The 21316-nt window shown below is 47.3% G+C and overlaps 2 gene segments (V, D, J or C); both read right to left on the bottom strand.

Annotated features, from left to right (window-relative positions):
- Positions 1–6820: 6820 nt before the first annotated feature.
- On the bottom strand, positions 6821–7261 carry LOC130037737 (immunoglobulin kappa variable 1-39-like). The segment is given in 2 exon segments: positions 6821–7140; positions 7249–7261. A coding segment is annotated over 1 exon segment (315 nt).
- A 13293-nt stretch (positions 7262–20554) lies between these two features.
- Positions 20555–21034, bottom strand: LOC130037730 (immunoglobulin kappa variable 1-12-like). The segment is given in 2 exon segments: positions 20555–20874; positions 20986–21034. Coding segments are annotated over 2 exon segments (369 nt in total).
- Positions 21035–21316: the final 282 nt, after the last annotated feature.

Genomic DNA, 21316 nt, shown 5'->3' with positions numbered 1-21316 from the left:
AAATCTCCTGGGACTACACCTCCCAGGTAACCTCTGATTCCGGAAGTCACACCCACAGCACGCCCCCCAGCGCCATATTTACAGAATTCAGCCAAAGAGAAGGACAACATGGAGGGCGGGATCCACAGATCCCGAAGGGAAAAAAAAAAAAACAGGTTCCAAAAAGAGCCGAGATCATCGGGAAGCCCCAGATGGGGTAGGTACCGCATCCCGCCTGCCCCAAATGGAACCCCTGTGACCAGAAGCCTCAACAACCACAGCTCGAGTATGCGGGAACTAGGACTTTTCCTCAAATCTCCCAGGACTACACCTCCCAGGTAACCTCTGATTCCGGAAGTCACACCCACAGCCCGCCCCCCAGCACCATATTTACAGAATTCAGCCAAAGAGAAGGACAACATGGAGGGCGGGATCCACAGATCCCGAAGGGAAAAAAAAAAAAACAGGTTCCAAAAAGAGCCAAGATCATCGGGAAGCCCCAGATGGGGTAGGTACCGCATCCCGCCTCCCCCAGATGGAACCCCGGTGACCAGAAGCCTCAACAACCACAGCTCGAGTATGCGGGAACTAGGACTTTTCCTCAAAACCGCGCGGCCACTTATGCGGCCACGCTACATCTCTCTACATACAAAGTGATCCATATATACAAAGTAAACTACCCAACGCTTCTCTCTGAAAATCATAGTTAATTTGGAGCACGGCCACAGCCCCAGAAACACAAGGACTTAATGCAGAACCCAGCAGCTTGGAGCAGAAAAGTGAACGGGCTATGCGTTAATCCAGGTCATCATGACTGTCCAGAGGGGAAAGGGTGTTGCCCCATTCTCCCTCTCCTCTCTGGAAAGAAAGATGGCGGCCACATGGGAGCCTTGTGGACAGCAGGCATGAGCCGGGGGAGTGGGGGCGACTAAAACCTCATGGGAAGGGGGGCGTTCCGGTCCGTCCTTCACACCCTACCGAGGTCACCAGTTGCCCCCCACGAGCGGCTCTCCAGCACGGCCACAGCCCCAGAAGCACAAGGACTTAATGCAAAACCCAGCAGCTTGGAGCAGAAAAGTGAATGGACTATGCGTTAATCCAGGCCATCATGTCTGCCCGGAGGGGAAAGGGTGTTGGTCCCTTCCACCCTCCTCCCTCTGGAAAGAAAGATGGCGGCCACATGGGAGCCTTGTGGACAGCAGGTATGAGCCGGGGCTGTGGGGGCAACTAAAACCTCATGGGAAGGGGGGCGTTCCGGTCCATCCTTCACGCCCTACCGAGGTCACCAGTTGCCCCCCACGAGCGGTTCTCCAGCACGGCCACGGCCCCAGAAGCACAAGGACTTAATGCAGAACCCGGCAGCTTGGAGCAGAAAAGTGAACGGACTATGCGTTAATCCAGGCCATCAGTCTGCCGGAGGAGAAAGGGTGTTGCCCCATTCGCCCTCTCTTCTCTGGAAAGAAAGATGGCGGCTGCATGGGAGCCTTGTGGACAGCAGGTATGAGCCAGGGAGTGGGGGCGACTAAAACCTCATGGGAAGGGGGGCGTTTCGGTCCGCCCTTCGCGCCCTATCGAGGTCACCAGTTGCCCCCCCATGAGTGGCTCTCCAGCACGGCCACAGCCCCAGAAGCACAAGGACTTAATGCAGAACCCAGCAGCTTGGAGCAGAAAAGTGAAAGGACTATGCATTAATCCGGGCCATCAAGTCTGCCAAAGAGGAAAGGGTGTTGCCCCAGTCGCCTTCTCTTCTCTGGAAAGAAGGATGGCGGCCGTATGGGAGCCTTGTGGACAGCAGGTATGAGCCGGGGGTGTGGGGGCGACTAAAACCTCATGGGAAGGGGGGCGTTCCGGTCCGTCCTTCACGCCCTACCGAGGTCACCAGTTGCCCCCCGCGAGCGGCTCTCCAGCACGGCCACAGCCCCAGAAGCACAAGGACTTAACGCAGAACCCAGCAGCTTGGAGCAGAAAAGTGAATGGACTATGCGTTAATCCAGGCCATCATGTCTGCCCAGAGGGGAAAGGGTGTTGGTCCCTTCCACCCTCCTCCCTCTGGAAAGAAAGATGGCGGCCACATGGGAGCCTTGTGGACAGCAGGTTTGAACCAGGGCTGTGGGGGCAACTAAAACCTCATGGGAAGGGGGGCGTTCCGGTCCGTCCTTCACGCCCTACCGAGGTCACCAGTTGCCCCCCACGAGCGGTTCTCCAGCACGGCCACGGCCCCAGAAGCACAAGGACTTAATGCAGAACCCGGCAGCTTGGAGCAGAAAAGTGAACGGACTATGCGTTAATCCAGGCCATCAAGTCTGCCGGAGGAGAAAGGGTGTTGCCCCATTCGCCCTCTCTTCTCTGGAAAGAAAGATGGCGGCTGCATGGGAGCCTTGTGGACAGCAGGTATGAGCCAGGGAGTGGGGGCGACTAAAACCTCATGGGAAGGGGGGCGTTTCGGTCCGCCCTTCGCGCCCTATCGAGGTCACCAGTTGCCCCCCCATGAGTGGCTCTCCAGCACGGCCACAGCCCCAGAAGCACAAGGACTTAATGCAGAACCCAGCAGCTTGGAGCAGAAAAGTGAAAGGACTATGCATTAATCCGGGCCATCAAGTCTGCCAAAGAGGAAAGGGTGTTGCCCCAGTCGCCTTCTCTTCTCTGGAAAGAAGGATGGCGGCCGTATGGGAGCCTTGTGGACAGCAGGTATGAGCCGGGGGTGTGGGGGCGACTAAAACCTCATGGGAAGGGGGGCGTTCCGGTCCGTCCTTCAAGCCCTACCAAGGTCACCAGTTGCCCCCCGCGAGCGGCTCTCCAGCACGGCCACAGCCCCAGAAGCACAAGGACTTAATGCAGAACCCAGCAGCTTGGAGCAGAAAAGTGAATGGACTATGCGTTAATCCAGGCCATCATGTCTGCCCGGAGGGGAAAGGGTGTTGGTCCCTTCCACCCTCCTCCCTCTGGAAAGAAAGATGGCGGCCACATGGGAGCCTTGTGGACAGCAGGTATGAGCCGGGGCTGTGGGGGCAACTAAAACCTCATGGGAAGGGGGGCGTTCCGGTCCATCCTTCACGCCCTACCGAGGTCACCAGTTGCCCCCCACGAGCGGTTCTCCAGCACGGCCATGGCCCCAGAAGCACAAGGACTTAATGCAGAACCCGGCAGCTTGGAGCAGAAAAGTGAACGGACTATGCGTTTATCCAGGCCATCAAGTCTGCCGGAGGAGAAAGGGTGTTGCCCCATTTGCCCTCTCTTCTCTGGAAAGAAAGATGGCGGCTGCATGGGAGCCTTGTGGACAGCAGGTATGAGCCGGGGGTGTGGGGGCGACTAAAACCTCATGGGAAGAGGGGCGTTCCGGTCCGTCCTTCACGCCCTACCGAGGTCACCAGTTGCCCCCCGCGAGCGGCTCTCCAGCACGGCCATGTCTCCAGTGCACAGAAACCAATTTCTTAACTATCTGACTTTCAGTAGAAATACTTCCAGGGTCAATAAGTAAAATAGCAGAAATTCAAAACCAACATTTAATTCTTGAACCCAGCTGTAGAAAGCAAATCACTTCACAATGCTTTTTCAGCATGTCTGATTTGGGGGGGGGGGTAAACTCTAAATAATAGTGGTGAATCTTTTATTGAAACAATGAATCTAATCAAAGCAGATAGAGTGTTAACTAGAATTCATCTGCCCCACAGGGACTGGGAGGGGTGGGGGGGTGGGGTTTTATTGGGGTTCTTCATGGTAAAAAATAAGTTTTGGTAAAGGGAAATGTGTTTGATATTTGCATGACTGAGACCTAAACCTGAAAGCTTTGTAACCTTTCCCACGGTGATTCAATAAAGAAAAAAAAAATAAAAATAAAATATTAAAAAAATTGATGAACAATGGGAGGACAGTGACAGTGGTACCTCTAAAGGGCACAATGCAGTGATGTCATCAAAAGGACTTACAGAAAGAACATTGAGGCAACAAAACATACATTGTATCTTTGCATCTGCAGGCCAGTAATTTTGGCCTCTGGAAAGAAGATACAAAACCAAGACTGAAACCAATCTTAGGCTACTAGCACTTGGATTTGCACCCCAAAGACTAGTCTTCTGGAGCTTGGAATCTACACCCCAAAGACAAGTATCTGAGCTTTGCATCCCAAAGACTAGTCTGGCTAGAGCCTTGAATCTACATCCCAAAGATCAGGCCTGGCCAAGACCAGAGATCTGCATGTCTAAGACCAGCCAGCTTTCTGTGAGAAAAGGAAAACTGCCCCTTACAATATACTGAAATTATTTACTGAAGGCAGTTTGAAGGGGAAAGATGTTCAGCCTCTTCCAAACTAGTCAGGACACAAGAAAAATCTCTCCCATTTTCATGGGTCCTTGTATTCCTGTCCGTTGTGCGGTGCAGTCTACATGGGCTGACCCTGACAGCTTAGTCCAGCCCCAACAGGTTGGGGTAACAATTACACATAGGTGTGGTCACAATCAATAGGGGTAGAGTTCTTTCTCTCCTGGAAAGTTGCTTCTATTCTAGGACAGATTCTCATTTAGCAGATTGACCCATCCTAGAACGAAATCCCCTGGGTGTGTTTCTCCTCTCCTTGTCCAACAAACATATAAGCATATATAATATGAATAATTTTGTATGAACACAGTAAGAAATACTTTAAGTTTATAGAATTGCTCTCCTAGGGCCATCTCGATTTCAGGCTACAGTGCTCAGGCCAAATAGTCTTTCCTATTCTTAGCAGGGTCCTAGTCTCGTCATTACTTTTGGATCATGACAACATTTGTCTATGATCAAACTCTTAACTTATAGTTAAGAATCGTGGCACTTTGGCCTGGCGCATCTTGATGCCAGGGTAGCACATATCGTGCCCGCTTGCCCTGGTTCCATCCAGTCCCTCATCGGAACCCTGCCTATGAGGGAGCTAGGAAGTGAGGGCAACTGATACTTAAGTTGAGAAAGCAGATGCCCAGGAGTGAATAATATTCAAAGCCAATTAAATCCTAAGTTATGTTAGGGCACGGATCAAAATCTCCCTCTAACAACAAAGAGACTGCAGAGACTGCAAACAGCAAGCAGGGTTTATTGTAAGACTGGCTAGCCAGGGTCCAACCGCCTACACAGACATCAGGTCCAGCAGGTTGAGTAAAAACCCCGAGCTTCTTCAAAGGAGATCTAATATAGGCCCTCCTTCGCCGTTACAGCAGAGCCCACATATTTTATAGCCAATAGATTTGTAATAACCCATACTTTCCTGACCAATCCATTTTAAAGTACATAACTCTTTACCCTATAGTTTCAAGATCAGCATTTGCATCAATGCTTAGGAACGTCTTGGTTTTTAGGGCAGTCCTGGGTCTTGTGACATAGGTCTTGTGAGAGACATCTGGTTATCTGGTCTGACCCCCACCTTTCTCGTGACGTGCAGTTCAGGGCACCTGTATCCTTGCTCAGGGGCATAAAAACAAGCTATTTTGCAATGTGTGTTCCTGTTAAGCTAAGCTAAATTAATTCTGGTGGTCCATTTTGGGCCTGTCCCTCACAATGTGCTGCTTGCGCCCACGTGACCAAGCACATGTGGTGACTGAGCACATGTCATTCCTGCATCTACCCTCTGGAGATTTGTACTTTCATGTTTTCATGTCAAATGCTGGGATGTGTGTAGGTTTCTCTCTGCCCTTAGTGAAGCCCAGGTTCTCTCTTGAGAACAATATTCTCAACTCTCTCTCTCACTTACTCTTCCTCCTTCACTACAAAACCTCCAAAGAAAATCTGTTTTACTTCACTGCTTGCCTACTCCTGAAATTCTTTTCTGTGAGGCAAGACCAGAACCCAGTAACCCTGGGTTCTGGGTGGCAGAGGCAGATTGAGAGAAAGTGAACATCTTTCTCCTCCCCATTTCACGTGAGTCATCGTGGGTCCGACCAGCATCACTAGGGATTCAATCCAAGGAAAATCAGTATTGTTAGATAAATGGTGGGCTTTTGGGCTACTAGAGTGGGAAAATATCATCAATAAGGTGGAGTCTCCTAAGGCAACAATGATTTCCTTAGATTTACATTCCCTCTGAGAGTGTCAAGCCCTGGCCATGTAGGGAAGGTCAGGCACTGTGATCCAGGGAATCTCCCACAGGCCTCATTATAAGCCTTTGGGATAAGTACAGGGTGTTGATATTTTCTTTTTCTATATTTCCTCTTACTTGCCTGAATTCTCTCCACCCTCCCCCACCTTGACATGAGGTTTATACCCCTTTACAACTTCAAGGGAATCTAGGATAGTATAACACAGTTCCTGTGATTGAAATTGTTTTATTTCCCATTCAGATTTCAGGATCAAAATCCCCAAGGGAGTAGATATTATCCGTCCACAGTCCCCCCACTAAACACACACCACAGGATTGTGAGGGTTTGTTCCCTGGTGAGACTCAGTCTCTTCCTCTGGCCCACATCACACAGAGCATCCTGGCATGTGAGGATGCACCCTGTGAGAAGTCCTCAGTGTGAGGCTATGGTGTGCTCATGTGTCCTCAAAAATGGGGTGGAAATATATGTGATTATTAAAAAATGTCTTTTAAAACATGGTTTCTAGGCCTTGGAGATAGCCAGGGCAGTACAGAGGAAATCTGAATGACACTGTCACCTACTTACTTCAGGAAAATAATCTCTATAAATTCAATCAGCAGGTCTGTTGTCATGTCTGAGCTGCTGGAATGAAAAGGAGAGCACGGAGCCTAAGATGTTCCTTCAACATGTACCAGAACTGCCCATCATTGCGAAGCCTAGCTGCATCTGACACACCCTCAGCAGTGGCAGCAACGAAAGGAACAGCTGGGTCCCCCAGTCTCACACAACTGATCTTTGGGGGTTTATGTTCTGGCCTTTATCACTGTGGGAGGTGTACTAATACTCTGTTGACAGTAATAAGTGGCAAGATCATCAAGCTCCAGGCTGCTGATGGTGAGAGTGAAATCTGTCCCATATCCACTGCCACTGAACCGGGAAGGGACGCCTTGTTGTAAACTGGTTGCAAGATAGATCAGGAGCCTGGGAGCTTTCCCTGGTTTCTGCTGATACCAGTTTAGCCAATTGTTAACACTCTCACTGGCCTTGCAGGTGATGGTGACTTTCTTTCCCAGAGATGCAGGCATGGATGAAGGCTGGCTCATCTGGATATCACACATGGTGCCTGAGATAAAAATATAAGTGCACATTATTATCATTACCCACAAGTTAGGTAATTTCCCTGAAGAGACAGGCAGTCCAAATTCATGAAAACCCACATTTCCCTCCTTACCTGGGAGCCAGAGCAGCAGGAAGCTGAGGAGCGGCACAGGGGCCCTCATGTCCACTCTGGGTGTGACAGACACTGACCCTATAGGGTGACACAGACTATTATTGAGTGTGCAGGCATGAGCTCTGAGGACTTGCAAATGAGAAGGGGCTGGGCAGGCTGCATAGGCAGAGGGGGGAGGGTGTGTGTTTGTGGGACAAGCCCAGCTGCTGGAAAGTCAGGGGTGCAGGTCCCTGTGGGGAAGCAGAATTTTGCCCACAGAGAACATGCTCCTGCCCAGGCCCCAGGAGAGCCCGAGTATGAGCACAGAAGGGCGGGCTCTGGTGTCCTGAGAGTTATGACAGTGTTTCTTGCTCTCTCTTACCCAGAGACTGGCTCTGTCAGACCACACACTGTCAGACACACTGACCCTCTCAAAGAATTGTACATACTCCTTTATTTCACAGGTGTGGATATACTTAAGACAAAGAGATTTTCTTTTTTATCTGGAATACATACATATATATACATATATATCAATATACACATACATATGTATCAGTGCTTTGGAAGGACTTAAAATTTTATGTTTTTAATTTTATTTTTCTGGGTGGTGGGGACTCTCTTTCAGTGCTCAGAGAACCCGACAGTCACTCTGAACATAACTCAGTCATCTGCGATGAGCAGTTCAATCTGGGGCCCACGGATGCAAAGCTTTTGTAGTGCTGCAGTGTCAGGAACTGTCAGGCCGTTCTCTGCAGGTTCTCTGGGTCATGTAGGCCCTGGGCTCACATGTGGACACCAGCTCATGCCCACTGAAGCGTTAGTCTCCTTTACTAATTGCTGGTATTATTTTGTGTGAGAAATTGTTATTATTAGCAGACAGAAATGCAATAAGAGAAAAAAATTATACAAATTTTAGGGATTTTGATTCATAACTTTTTGCTAAGATAGAAAATATCAGATAGGCCATACCATTCTCCTGCTCATCCCTCCAAACATTTTCAGCTGAGATAGTATCCCATTACTTCCACCTCAGGCTAAGTGTGGGATTTTCCCTCCTCTTCTTTACGACTTGCTCCTTTCTAATCCATGACACAGACCTGAAAATTCCTTGACCTCCTTGAACTCTCTTCCTATCTTTCATTCTCTTCCCCTGAGCATGTGTCCAAATGTGGTGGCTGAGACAGTCCAACTTGACTGAGTTCTCATTGAATTTGCTCTGTTCCGTCACAGATAAGTACCTTGCTTGAAACTCGTGTTGCTCCAGAGATATAGAGGCTCCCAGATCCCAGATATAAAACCCAATGTCTTAAGAAGATTGAGGTGAAAACACTACAGGGAGCGAATGAGAACATCCTCATAGTTTATGGGATTCACAGACAATAGAAAAGCACCTTTGTGGGGTGCAGGGTGCCACAATGGGTGGGAAGTCAGTATGGAGTGAAGATAGAACAGCACAAGGAGAACTATCACTCTGGCCTGGGGCAGAGAGCTGCGCTGTTTGAGTCAGCATACAGGTTCTGAATTGTGCCATTCCATTATACCATCAAACTCACCGTTCTTTTATTCGGGAAGTTGTCCCTGGAACTGCAAACCTAGCTCTCACTATACAGTTCTATGGTCCCCTACCACTGAATTCAGCACCTGACAAACCAAACCAGATCCTCATGAAACACTAGCCCAGCAGGACATACCCCTGCTGAAGTACTTAGTGTCCTGGGATGGTCTGGAATGTTTGCCAGGAAGCGGCAGGTCCCACGGGAGGCCTGCAGTGATCATGGAGTCTAGAGGAGACGGGTTTCTCTCCAGTCATCAGCCTGTGACTGGGACCCCCCCAAATTCTTTTTTTATCCAGGAGCAGCTCCCAGGGCTCCCCTTCTGCAGGGCCCAGGAAACGACCCTCCAGGCCATTTGCTGCTTCACACTTGACTTGAGAAGGAGAAATCTCCCCACCCTGCCACCATGGCTCTTCTTGTAGTAGGATCTAGTTCCAAATGGATCTCTTTGCCCCTCTGAGGGAGTTTGTAACCAATCCCTATATTTTTAATTGCTCCCTTCACCACACTTACCAACAAAAACCCTGTCAGGGATTCATGGAAACGGGTCAGTGCTTGGGGTCAGCAATGGGCAGTATGTACAAAATATCTGGGCTTGAACTCTGAAGCCACCACAGCCTGTGTAATGCAGGATGATCTGGGATTCGTGAGTCCAAAGCAGAAATTCTGAAAACCCACATATTCAGGCTCCATCAGGGGTCAGAGGAGATAGGATGGTGCTGTGTGTGGGAGGGATTGGGAGAAGAGATAGTGAGATTTCAGAGCAATCAACCTGTCATGTTTCTATCAGTCAATACCAAGTCCACATATGTTTCAAAACAGGTTATCAGGGTGGAAGGTGAGTGTCTCACGGGGAGGGGGGGTGTCTGTGACCCTGGAGCACTTTCCTGGTGATGATGAGAGAGCCATATGTCTGCACTCATTATCCCAATCCTGACAGAGCAGCAGGGTAGAATGTAATGAGAAGTAACCTAGGAACAATCACTTATTTTGTCTATGTGTCTGGGATTGTGTAGAACCTCTTGACCAGTGCTCGGGTGGGTATTGACCACTCTAGGTAATACTTGGTCAATTGAACCAAACAGTTCAGTGCTAAGAGTTGAGCTCCTGGAGGTGTTTGTGGCTAATTACGCCAATGACATCCAGGCAACCCCCCGTGCTTCTCTACCAAGGTCAGCCAGGTAGTTCTAGAGACCTCCAGTTATCCCCCCTTGATACCAAGGGAAATTGAGCTTCCAGAGATCTTCTGGATGGATTGAAGGCATAACCCTCAATCCATGAACTTTCTCTGCAGCCCTGGCTTAGGCTGATCTGCAGATGAGATTATCCTCACACTGTGTGGCCCTGAAGTGACAGGGACCTTCTCCTTGAAACAGACAGGGAGGCTCGAGAAGGTCACACAGTGTCCTCACTGGCATCTTAGTGGACTAGAAAACATATATTAACATCTGGATATAAATTCATTCATTCTGTGGCATTTTCTGATCAGAAAACAAAAGAGCCAACAACTTCATCTCCAAGTCAATGTTGGACATTTAGCCTTTAGATCCTAATTGAGTCTTGACGCCTTTTCCCTCAGAAATTAGAGCATCAAAGGGGTGAAGACAAAGAGAATGGCAAAGTCCTCCAAGACTTCCAAGAAGTCCTCAAGAGGCTGACCCGGCTCAGAGGGTGCCTGGGTATAAAGCGTCAGCTCAGGCTCCCTCCCAGGAACCCAAACCGGGACCTCACACCACACACCATGGATTCTCATACTCTTGGAGGATGGAGCTGAAGGTCAAAGTCCCTCAGGGTCACTCCCTTGAACCCTCCTCCTGTCAGCAGGAGCCCCTCCCTCCCCTTGTCCCCACTGACCTCTCCTGAGTGTGTGGACATGAGGTGAGATCCCTGATTTCTCTATACTCCCACCTCTGACCTCCTGTGACCTCTTTGTACCTGAAGTGACTCTACAGATCTATCTCCCATTTTGAAACTGTTTGGAGCATTCAAGCAGTCCATTGAAGACAAGCAGTACAGCACTTCTATCTCCAAAACAGAAAACGGTGAAAATCTCACCTCAACTCAGAATCAAAAGGTTTAATACTTTCCCACTATGCAACAGAGCCCCTGTCCCTGCATGCCACAGTCCTGTGACTCTCAATAGTTCTCAGTACCAGGGAGACTCTCGTCACTTCTGGGGTCAGTCTGCCATCTGGTGGCCTCTGTGTAATTCAGCAACTTAATAGGCTTCAGGGGCTGGTGACCCCTGTGCTGTTAGAAGATTCAGCCAGACATTCTTTATGTCTTTGGAACAGAGACTATCAAGTCAGAACCCAAGTCAGACTACGTGAAAAAGTACTTTGTAAATCCAGTCGAATTGTCAGCTTCAAACTCTGTGCATTGCAGTCAGTCACAGAGAATGAGACAGACACACAATGAGACCAACAAACGCACATAGAAAGACTCTCCAAGATTTAGAGTAGCCTGAGCAGCAACATTGAAATCTCAGGAAGCCATTTATTCAATGTAATGTCACTCCCTCCAAACTGGGTTCCAACAGGTGAGTCAGTGTTAAAGTTGGCAGGGACATTAGGACAGGTAGTGAGCACATCTTCTTTCAGATGGGTGCATGAGGACCAGAGGCTGGGGTGTCTCAGAGACAATCAGGAGGCACCCTAAAGTACAAAGTCTGGGCACTTTCTGATTATATTCTTGCCTCCGATGCCCTCTACATCTATAAGACCAAAGCTTTTATTTTAGCCTTGTATCTGTTTATTTATGTTTCTTTTGTCTACAGTTTTGCGTGCCTGATTATGCACTCTCAGTCCCAAATGTTTTTTTCCAGGGACTATCAGGACTTGGTGTTTGTGACAAGGGGAAAATTTCCACCAAGACCATGTAGGAACAAAGTGGTTCATATTCCTAAGAAAGTGGTCAACTAGTTGAGGAGAAATGATGACCAGGTAACCAGGGTAGAGAGGAGATGTTCATCACAGTTAGGTAAGTGGTAGGTGCTATGATCCCAAGAAATGTGATGGATGTTACTTTGGAAAATGGAGGCGGTTCCAAAGATGATGAGAATCCTGTAAGGATCATGGTAAAGGTGGAGGTGGGACGGCCAAGAGCAGAAGGCTCCTGGCTCCTCTCTAGTGTGCATAGTCCAGCCTCATTCCTCCTCCGGGATAACCCAAGCCATCTCTGATGCACCACTGGATGCACCATTTAGAAGGGTTCATGTCATTCTCTCTAGACCAAGACGCATAAGGATTGTTTCCAGGAGTTTATGAGAGACCCAAAGTAACTATCCAGCCACTGTTTACCTATAATGCTTCCGTGCTGTGTTAGGATTCAAACCCAGGGCCCCAAACATGGGAAACATGTTTTCTGTGTCAGTTATATGCCTGGATGTAGAACAATTTTGATCTTAAGAATTGCTCGTGTTTTTCCAATATCTGACTGTCTCTGTAATAGTTATAGTGGAGAGATATAAAATACAGCTAGTGCAGCTCAGTAGATGTTTTTTACATTTGAGTTTAGTATAATGTAAGACTATTTTGCCATCCTTTGATGCAGCCATGTCTTATCCTATACACTATTCAATACTGTTGCAAACTATTTCCAGTCTAACCATGTGCTTTTAGGAAACAATAAACAACACCCAGACACCCAGACTGTTCATTGCTAATCATAGACTCTGCCCATGTTCTTGCCACCTCTGGGGAGGGTCAGAGACTGATGTGGATAAATCACTCGATGCTTAATTGTGACCTGCCCCAGTGTGAGTTATTTTCAGTTCAGATATAGAGACCCTCTCTACTAGGGACATGGGAAAAAAGAAGCTCTGACTTTCTTGAGATCTGCAGATTGCACTGAATTACAGAGATGAAGAAAAATCACAATGAAACAAATGTAAATTTAACTCTCCCAATAGTCATTGAAGTAAATTGTGCTGCCTATTGCAACAGGGCTTAGCTGCTTAGCTGTAAAAATTAATGACTAATCCTTTATGATTGCCGAACACTCATTGAACATTTTTTGGGGGGAGTAACACAGGGGGGTGGCCTTATCATCTCCTCTGATTTCTAAAGTTGATGGTTGATATAATGTATGGTTTTATCTTTTATATGTTTTCACGGATGTGTAAAACCAGCAATGTGCCCAGCCTTCTGGCCCACCCACCACAGAGACCAACATCATGAAGGACAAATCCCCATATAGGAGCCTATGTGACCCAAGGGGAGCTCAACACAGCTCTGGGCTCAGAGTGACACTTGAGTTTTGGAAACTTGGGACGCAACAGGTTCTGGGCAGAACCTAGGGGACATGAGTACTCTAGATCCTATCTTGGGGACAGAGTCTATCATGAGACTTGTCTGACAGGAGCAGCACAGGAAGCTCAGGTCAGTCTGTCCCAGAACAAAATCACCCTCATCCCATTGCCAGATTCTCATGGGAACGCCAAAGAGGAAGGATCACTGAATGTCCATTGTCCTTCCTGCTCTCAGAGGAGCTGTGTCTGCTCCAGTGAGATAATGTCAGAGAAATGAGAAATAACTAACAGGTACAGAGGAGATGTACATCACAGGTAGATAAGTCCTAGGTACTATGATCCCATGAGATATCATGAAGGATATTTTCGAAAAGGCGGGGGGGTCCCAGAGATGAGGAGAATCCAGTAAGTAAAATGGCACATGTTGCGGTGCAATCCTACTCTACATTCAACATCCCATGACCCCACTGACCAAGAATATCCTGTACAGGAATCCATGGAAATGGTCAGAACAAAGGAGATGATGGGCAGGAATGAGAGAAAACCAGGGTCCCATTCTGAAGGTACTAGGACCCCTGTGTGAGCAGGATGAACTCAGCCTGTGAGGTCAGGACAGGGAGTCAGAGCTGACACACTGGAGTCTCCATCAGGGACTCAGAGGAGAAGCCCTGGGGGTGCAGGTGGAGGAGGTGAGAGCGATGGGGAAGGAAGTCATGGGATGTGTGAGCTGTGAACTTTGCTTGTTTCATTGTCTTGGAGCCAAACCAGGCAATGGTCAGGGCTTCTTCCTGGCTTAGAGAAAACTCTCCTAGGAATGGTATGGGATCCCAGAGCTTCAACACGGGTTGACCACATGCAAGTCAAGCTCCTTACCTGCTGTACTATCACTTTGACTCCTTATAAAGCACTTTTCAATAAAATTGTAAACACCATTCTGCTTTAAAGTCTTCTTGAAAAATTGTGTCACTCAACTGATACATAGATAATAACATTTTCCTTAAAAAATGTGGACAAGACAGGGAGGATGAAATGGGGCTTCCCATCAGCTGTCACTTCAGTACAACTGGTCATTCATGGCACAGACCCCCTGCATACCTGCTGCTCTGCCAGGCTAGACCTGTGCCTCTGACCTGGCCCTAATGTGGGGTATCTGCAGTTCAGTAGGTGCGCTCATGGTCCAGACCACAGTTGCAACCTCCTCCCCTGAGACCCCCAGTGCATTCCTTCGCTGACTCGGAGACTCTGCTGTCTGCTCACCAGCAATGAACAAGTGTGGCCATCTGGCCCAGTCCATGTGGGGAGGTTCATTTCAGGGAAGTATCACTGTGGGTGGAAACTTTACAAACTGCACACAGTAGTAAAATCCAATGTCCTCAAGCAGACAACTTATACTGGACTCGTGGCCCCACTGAAAAGAACCTGATCATTTGTGTAAAATCAGCCACTAAGATCTACTTTCATACATTTATCCTCACACCCACAGGACCTGCTGCCCCTGTTGACCACGGGATACTAACTCAGTTATTGTCCCAGCACTTCTAAGATCCAGGCTCTGTGCATTGTCAGTTCTGGGTTGTATCCCATCTAGTAGCAGTTTTCTGTTACAGCAGCTGAAATGATTTCAGATGCTTGTGACAGTGATTCTGTTTGAGACTTGTTATAAGTGTTAGAAATAGATATTACAAAACATTATCATTTCAGTTAGTAAGAACAAAAATTACTCTTCTAAATAAACTGATTAAGTAGTTGGGAAGTAAAGACTAACAGGGGATAGAAATTCAGGCTGGATGTGTGTCACTAGGAGTTAAGGCCTGGTTTTTTTTCATCCTCACATGGCACTGTCCTCCTGTTGTTTATCAATTTGCTCAAGCGGATCCAGTAACGTCTCCATTTTTTGAGACTTGTTGTTACTATGTTTGGCATATTAAATATGAGGGAGAGATACTCTCGGTAGCTTGCCAGGCTCTCTGAGAGGGGTGGAGGAATCGAATCCGGCTCGGCCAGAATGGCTGTGTGCAAGGCAAAGGCACTACTGCTGTGCTATCATTCCAGCCCTCACATAGCATGGATGTAATTTCAGAAAGATTTTCTGTAAGGAGGAGGAAATGAGAGGTGAGTATTGGTAAAATGTCAGGAAGATGAGGGCTCCTGACTTCTGATGTAGACTTCTCAGCCTAGCTTCGTGCCTCCTCTAAGAACAATCCAGACCAGATCAAACACCCATAGATTCTACACTAGCGAGGAGGACTCTTGGCCATTAGCCAATGGACACACTGCCTGCATCCATAGACTGATGCCTGTGCCCATAACAGGCATTTAAAACCAAATCTTAGAAACAAAACCATGTTCCTTCCTGTAGGGAACAGAGACTCTCTCTTGCGGTACTGGGTAAAGGAACTGCATGCTTCCTTGGGTTCGGTAATGTAGTGAGTGCATTACAGAGATGGAGAAAAAGCACACGGAAACAATTGTAAAGTTTGTCCACCCTCTAGTATTTGCAGTGTGTTGTGCTGCTTGTTTTGAAAGCGCTGAGAGAGCTGCCTTTGCTTGAGGATGAATGACTTTGTTCCACCATGATTACTAAACCTTTATTGAATGTTTCTTTGGGAGTAAGAATGAGGTTAGGTTGTTAATTTATACCTGACTACATATGAAATCGATAGTTGCTCTAATTATGATTTTTATCTTTAACCAGCAATGTACCGAGTCCTCTAGTACATCTACCACCCTGCCCAGGATCTTGAAGGGCAGGTCTCCACCAAGGGGCCTATGTGAAGCAGTGTAGAGATGGACATAGATCTAGGCTCAGAGTGTCATAGTGATCCTGGAACCCTGAGACCCAGCAGGAATTGGGCAGGACCTAGAGAACATGGTCCTCTCTAGATGAGCTCGGGACAGTGTCCAACATGTGACTTGTCTGATGGGAGCAGCACAGTAAACTCAGGATCAGTCTGGTTTCAAGGCAAAACCACCCTCAGATCATTGCCAGATTCCCAAGGGACCCCCAGTGAAGAAGGTCCTCTGCCTGTTCCATAGTCCTTCCCACTCCCAGTTATAAGGATTCACCTCTTGGATGAGTGTATTTTCCATTGGGCAAGCATCAGAGAAACTCACATTCTACAGTCAGCTTCCTATGACCCAACTCACTAAACGGTCCTACGGAGGAATCCACAGGAATGAGTCAGAACTAGGGAGACCATGGGCAGGAATGAAAGACATTAGGGCCTCACTCTGAAAGCACCGGGATCCCTGTGAGAGCAGGATGAACTGGGGCCTGTGAGTTCAGGACAGGAAGTTGGAGCTGACACACTGGAGTCTCCATCAGGGATGCAGAAGAGAAGCCCTGGGGGTTGGGGTTGCAGGTGGAGGAGGGGAGAGGGCCTGGGGAAGGGGAAGTCTTGGGATGGGGAAGCTGTGAACTTTGTTTGCTTGTTTGTTTGTTTCATTGTTTTGGAGCCACACCAGGCAATGGTCCTCAGGGCATCTTCCTGGCTTAGAGAAAACTCAAGAAGAAAATTGCCTGGGATCCTGGGGATGCAATGCAGGTTAACCACATGTGCGACCAACTCCTTACCTGCTGTACAATGTAACAGCATTTCCCTTACAAATGTGGACAAGAGAGGGAGGATGTGCTGCGGCTTCCCATCACCTGTCAGTTCAGTACAACTGGTCATTCATGGCACAGACCCCCCTGCATACGTGTTGCTCTGAAAGGCCAGACCAGGTACATCTGACCAGGCCCTAATGTGGGGTGTCTGCAGTACAGTAGGGGCTCTCATATTCTAGACCCACAGCTGCAGCCTCTTCTCTCGAGACCCCCCAATGCCTTCCTCTCACTGACTCAGAGAATCTGCTGTCTGCTCACCAGCAAAGAACATGTATAAGTATTTGATCCAGGCCACACAGGGAGGTTGATGTTGGGGCTGTCTCACTGTGGGAGGATACTTTATATCTTGCATGCAGTAGATATAAGTTGCACCCAACATTCTCAGGCTCCATCCTGCAAATCTGAAGAGTGAAATCTCTCCCTGACTCACTGCCATTGAACCTGTCTGGGACCCCAGGATCTTCACTGGAAACTCTGTGGATCAGGAACTATGGAGGTTTTCCTGGATTCTGAAGGAACCGGTAGAGATAGGTATTTCCATTATTTACTAGGAGGATCTTACTGAACTGAACGAGATGGAAACCTACTCTCCAGGAATGATGGACAGGGACAGTGGAGACTGCATCAGCACAACATCACCTCTAAATCCTGAAAAATTTGATTGAAAATACTGCAAGATTCTATTGCAATATAAATAGCACCATTATTTCCAATCTTTAATAAATTTTTTCAAAATACTCTCTTCCTTATTGCAGTTGATTAAAAGAATTTTTATTTTATAGAGTAGTTCACAATATTTGATTGCATTTAATAGCTAAACACCAATCCCAACACCATTACACCTTCCCACCACCATATTTCAGATGTTTTTATCTTAAACCCCAATCCCTGCCTCAAAGCAGAACTGAAATAATATATTTCTTATTGTTTGCTATGAAAAAACATATTTCAGTTCATTTTTGCAGATCTTATATTTATATATCAAAACCAGGCAATGGGAATATATGAGAGAGTTTATTGAAGAGAAAGCAGTCTGTGTCTATCTGTGACATCTCTCCATTCTTGTAGCATTTCTCTGGAGCACAGGACCTTGTTCCTTCCAGAATGTGTCTCACTCTCTCAGCTTCTCAGCTCTAACCATCACTTTCCCCTTTGGTAAGAAATGTGTCATCCAACACCCAGACAGATACACAAGGATCCCCCACACTCCCCTCCTGAACTGTTTCCATTTTTTATTCAGTTTATAATTTATTAAGTTCTTTTTTATTATTAGTGAAACACCATGAGGTACAGTTATAGACTTACAAATTTTTGTGCTTGGGTTTCAGTTATACAATGATCAAGTACCCATCCCTCCACCAGCACCCATCCTCCACCACTACGGGTCCCAGCATCCCTCCCACCCCCCATTTTCCCTATCCCACCCTGCCTCTGTGGCAGGGTATTCCCTTTTGTTCTCTCTCTCTCCTTTTGGGTCCTGTGGTTTGCAAGAGAGGTATTGAGTGGCAATCATGTTTGGTCCATAGTCTACTTTCAGCATGCTTCTCCCACCCTGGGAGGATCCTCCCAACACCCTTTATTTGGTGTTCCTTTCTCTATCTGAGATTCTTTTCCCCCTGGCACATGTGGCTGGCCTCCAAGTCATGGAGCAAAATTCCTAGTACTAATCTCGGCCACTCCTGGATGTTAGTCTCCCATTTTGTTGCTTTATGTTCCCCACATGAATGCAGTCTTTCTGTGTCTATCCCACTCTTTCTGACTCATTTTGCTTAACATGATACTTTCCATGCTGTACCACTTGTATGTGAATTTTATGACTTCATCTTTTCTAACAGCTACATAGTACTCCATTGTGTAAATGTACCAAAGTTTCTTTAACCAGTCATCTGTTCTGGGGCACTCAGGTTTTTTTTCGAGATTCTGGCTATTGTAAAGAGTGCTGCAATGAAAAAACAAGTGCAGATGCCACTTCGACAATACTTTTTTGCCTCTCTGGGATATATTCCCAGGAGTGGTATTGCTGGGTCAAATGGGAGATCAAATTCTAATTTTTCATGTCCTCTGTGTCCTAACCCTGGGATCCAGAGGATCAACAGCCACAGGACCTGAGCAGGGAACCTAATTTCGAAAAGTTGACCTGAGGAGTCCTGGTGAGTGAAAGCAAGAGCAGAGTTGACCTTTATGTCAGACTCAAACATAGATCCTCCCCTGGGACAACATGCAAATACATGCAGCACTGAATCAGTTCAAAAACATGCTAGGGGAGGGCCCCTCAATATGAGTAAAGAGACTGTGTTTTCTGTTTTCTATATATAAAACAATCAAAAATCCTTGGGGATCGCTCAAAATGTAGAGGCTTGAATGGAAACTTTTATTCAGTCTTCATGTAAAATAACTGGGCTTTTATTCATTTATCTTTTACAAGTAATAGATTTCTGGTGCATCAGATACTTTATTCCCATGAAAATGTGTCCACATCATCCTTAGGAAACTCTGACTGTGTTTTATTTCCATCTCCCATATCTCTAGTAAAAGAAAATTTCTTGCACATATATCCCTGCTAAGACTGAACTCCAGGGAGTCCCTTTGTTGATTGTGTTCCCAAGGTCTTGCTAGTGCCATTGATGTGCTAGAGCAGGCAGGGCTGTGACACTGTACAAGCTGAGCCAAGGTCTCATCTCAGTACCAAGGTCACAGGTACCTGCCCCTGAGCCCCACATCCCCTTTCTCAGCTGGAGCCAGAGTCCAGCTTCTGGGGGACTCAGAGCCCGTGTTCAGGGAAGAGAAACTACATGGCCCAGGGTTTTCCTGGCCACAGACCAGGAGCAGTTTGGTAAAGGCTCTGAGTGTTTGGTCTGTGCTAAGGGAAAGTGGCAAACAAAACGTGGAATGCAGATCTGGGCATCTGTCTTAGAAAAGAGAGTTCAACATTGTCTCCACCAATGTCACCCAATATTTTATGTTCCTGTTGTAGGGATTCAAATTCAAGGAAAATCAGTATTGCTAGATAAATTGTGGGCTTTTGGCCAGCAGACTGGGAAAATACCATCAATAATGTAGAGTTTCATAAGGTAACAATGATTTCTGTAAATTTACATTCCCTCTGAGAGTGTCAAGGCCAGGCGATGCAGGAGAGCACAGGCACTATGATCTAGGGTATCTCCTACGAGGCCTTGGTATAAGACTTTGGGCTAAGTACAGGGTGTTGATATTTTCCTTTTCTAGATGATCTCTTGCTTGCCAGAATTGTACCCCCTTACCTTGAAATAAAGGTTATGTCCCTTTATACATTCAAGAGTATCCAGGATAGTATACCACAGTTTCTATTATTAAAATTTTTTCATTAACAATTAAGATCTCAGGAACAAAATCCCTCAATCAAGGGAGTAGATTTCAGTCTCCCCGGATCTTCCGCCACACCCCCCACACACCCACCACAGGGATATCAGAGTTTTTCTCCTGGTAAGACGCAGTTTCTCCCTCTGGCCCACATCAGACAGGACATCATGGCAGGGGAGGATGCACCCTGTGAGACGCCCTCAGTGTGAGATAATAAACCTCCTCACGTGTCCTCACAACTGGCATGGCAATATGTGTGATTATTAAAAAATATCTTTTAAAACATGGTTTCTAGACCTTCAAGAGTGACCAGGCCAGCACATATGAACTCTAAATGAAACAGTCACCTACTTACTTCAAAAGTAAAATCTCTATTAAATCAATCAGCATATCCATTCTCATGTCTGTGTTACTGGGATAAATAGGAGAATAATGGAGCCTTAAACTATTCCTTTGAAATTTGCCAGAACTGTCCATCAGTGCACAACCTTGCTGCATCTGATATACCCTAAGCAGAAGAGGCTCTGGAAGGAGCGACTGGGGCAGCTGAGCCTCACACAGCTCATCTCTAGGGGTTTATGTTCTGGCGTGTATCACTGTGGGAGGGTTACTCCAAGTTTGGTGACAGTAATAAGTGGCAGCATCCTCAGGCTTGAGGTTGCTGATGGTGAGAGTGTAATCTGTCCCAGATCCACTGCCACTGAACCGGGAAGGGACATCTGGTCCTAAACTGCTCGCACCATAGATCAGGAGCCTGGGAACTTTCCCTGGTTTCTGCTGATACCAGGCTAACCAACTGTTAATGTTTGCACTGGCCTTGCAGGTAATGGTGACTTTCTCTCCCAGAGATGCAGACATGGATGGAGTCTGGGTCATCTGGATATCACACCAGGAACCTGGGGTTGAAAATATAAGCAAACATCATTACCAGCATTCATATACTTTAAATTATTTTCCCTGAAGCACAGGTAGCACTAGGTCCAGTAAACCCTCATTTCCCCACTTACCCGGGAGCCAGAGCAGCAGGAAGCTGAGGAGCTGCACAGGGGCCCTCATGTCCACTCTGTTTGTGACAGAGACTGCCCCTGCAGTGTGACTCAGACTATTATTGAGTGTGCAGGCATGAGCTCTGAGGACTTGCAAATGAGAAGGGGTTAGGCAGGCTGGGCAGGAAGAGGGGGAGGGTGTGTGTTTGTGGGGACCAGCCCAGCTGCAGGGAATTCAGGGGTGTGGGTCCCTGTAGGGAAGCAGAACATTGCCCACAGAGAATATGCTCCTCCCCAGGCCCCAGAGGGCCCCAGTGTGAGCACAGAGGGCAGGTCCTTGGTTTCCTGAGAG

The sequence above is a fragment of the Sorex fumeus genome, unplaced genomic scaffold (assembly GCF_029834395.1).
Source record: "Sorex fumeus unplaced genomic scaffold, SorFum_2.1 ptg000006l, whole genome shotgun sequence".
Lineage (NCBI taxonomy): Eukaryota > Metazoa > Chordata > Mammalia > Eulipotyphla > Soricidae > Sorex > Sorex fumeus.
The sequence above is the reverse complement of the archived record's forward strand: the minus strand, read 5'-3'. Positions and strand labels throughout refer to the sequence as shown.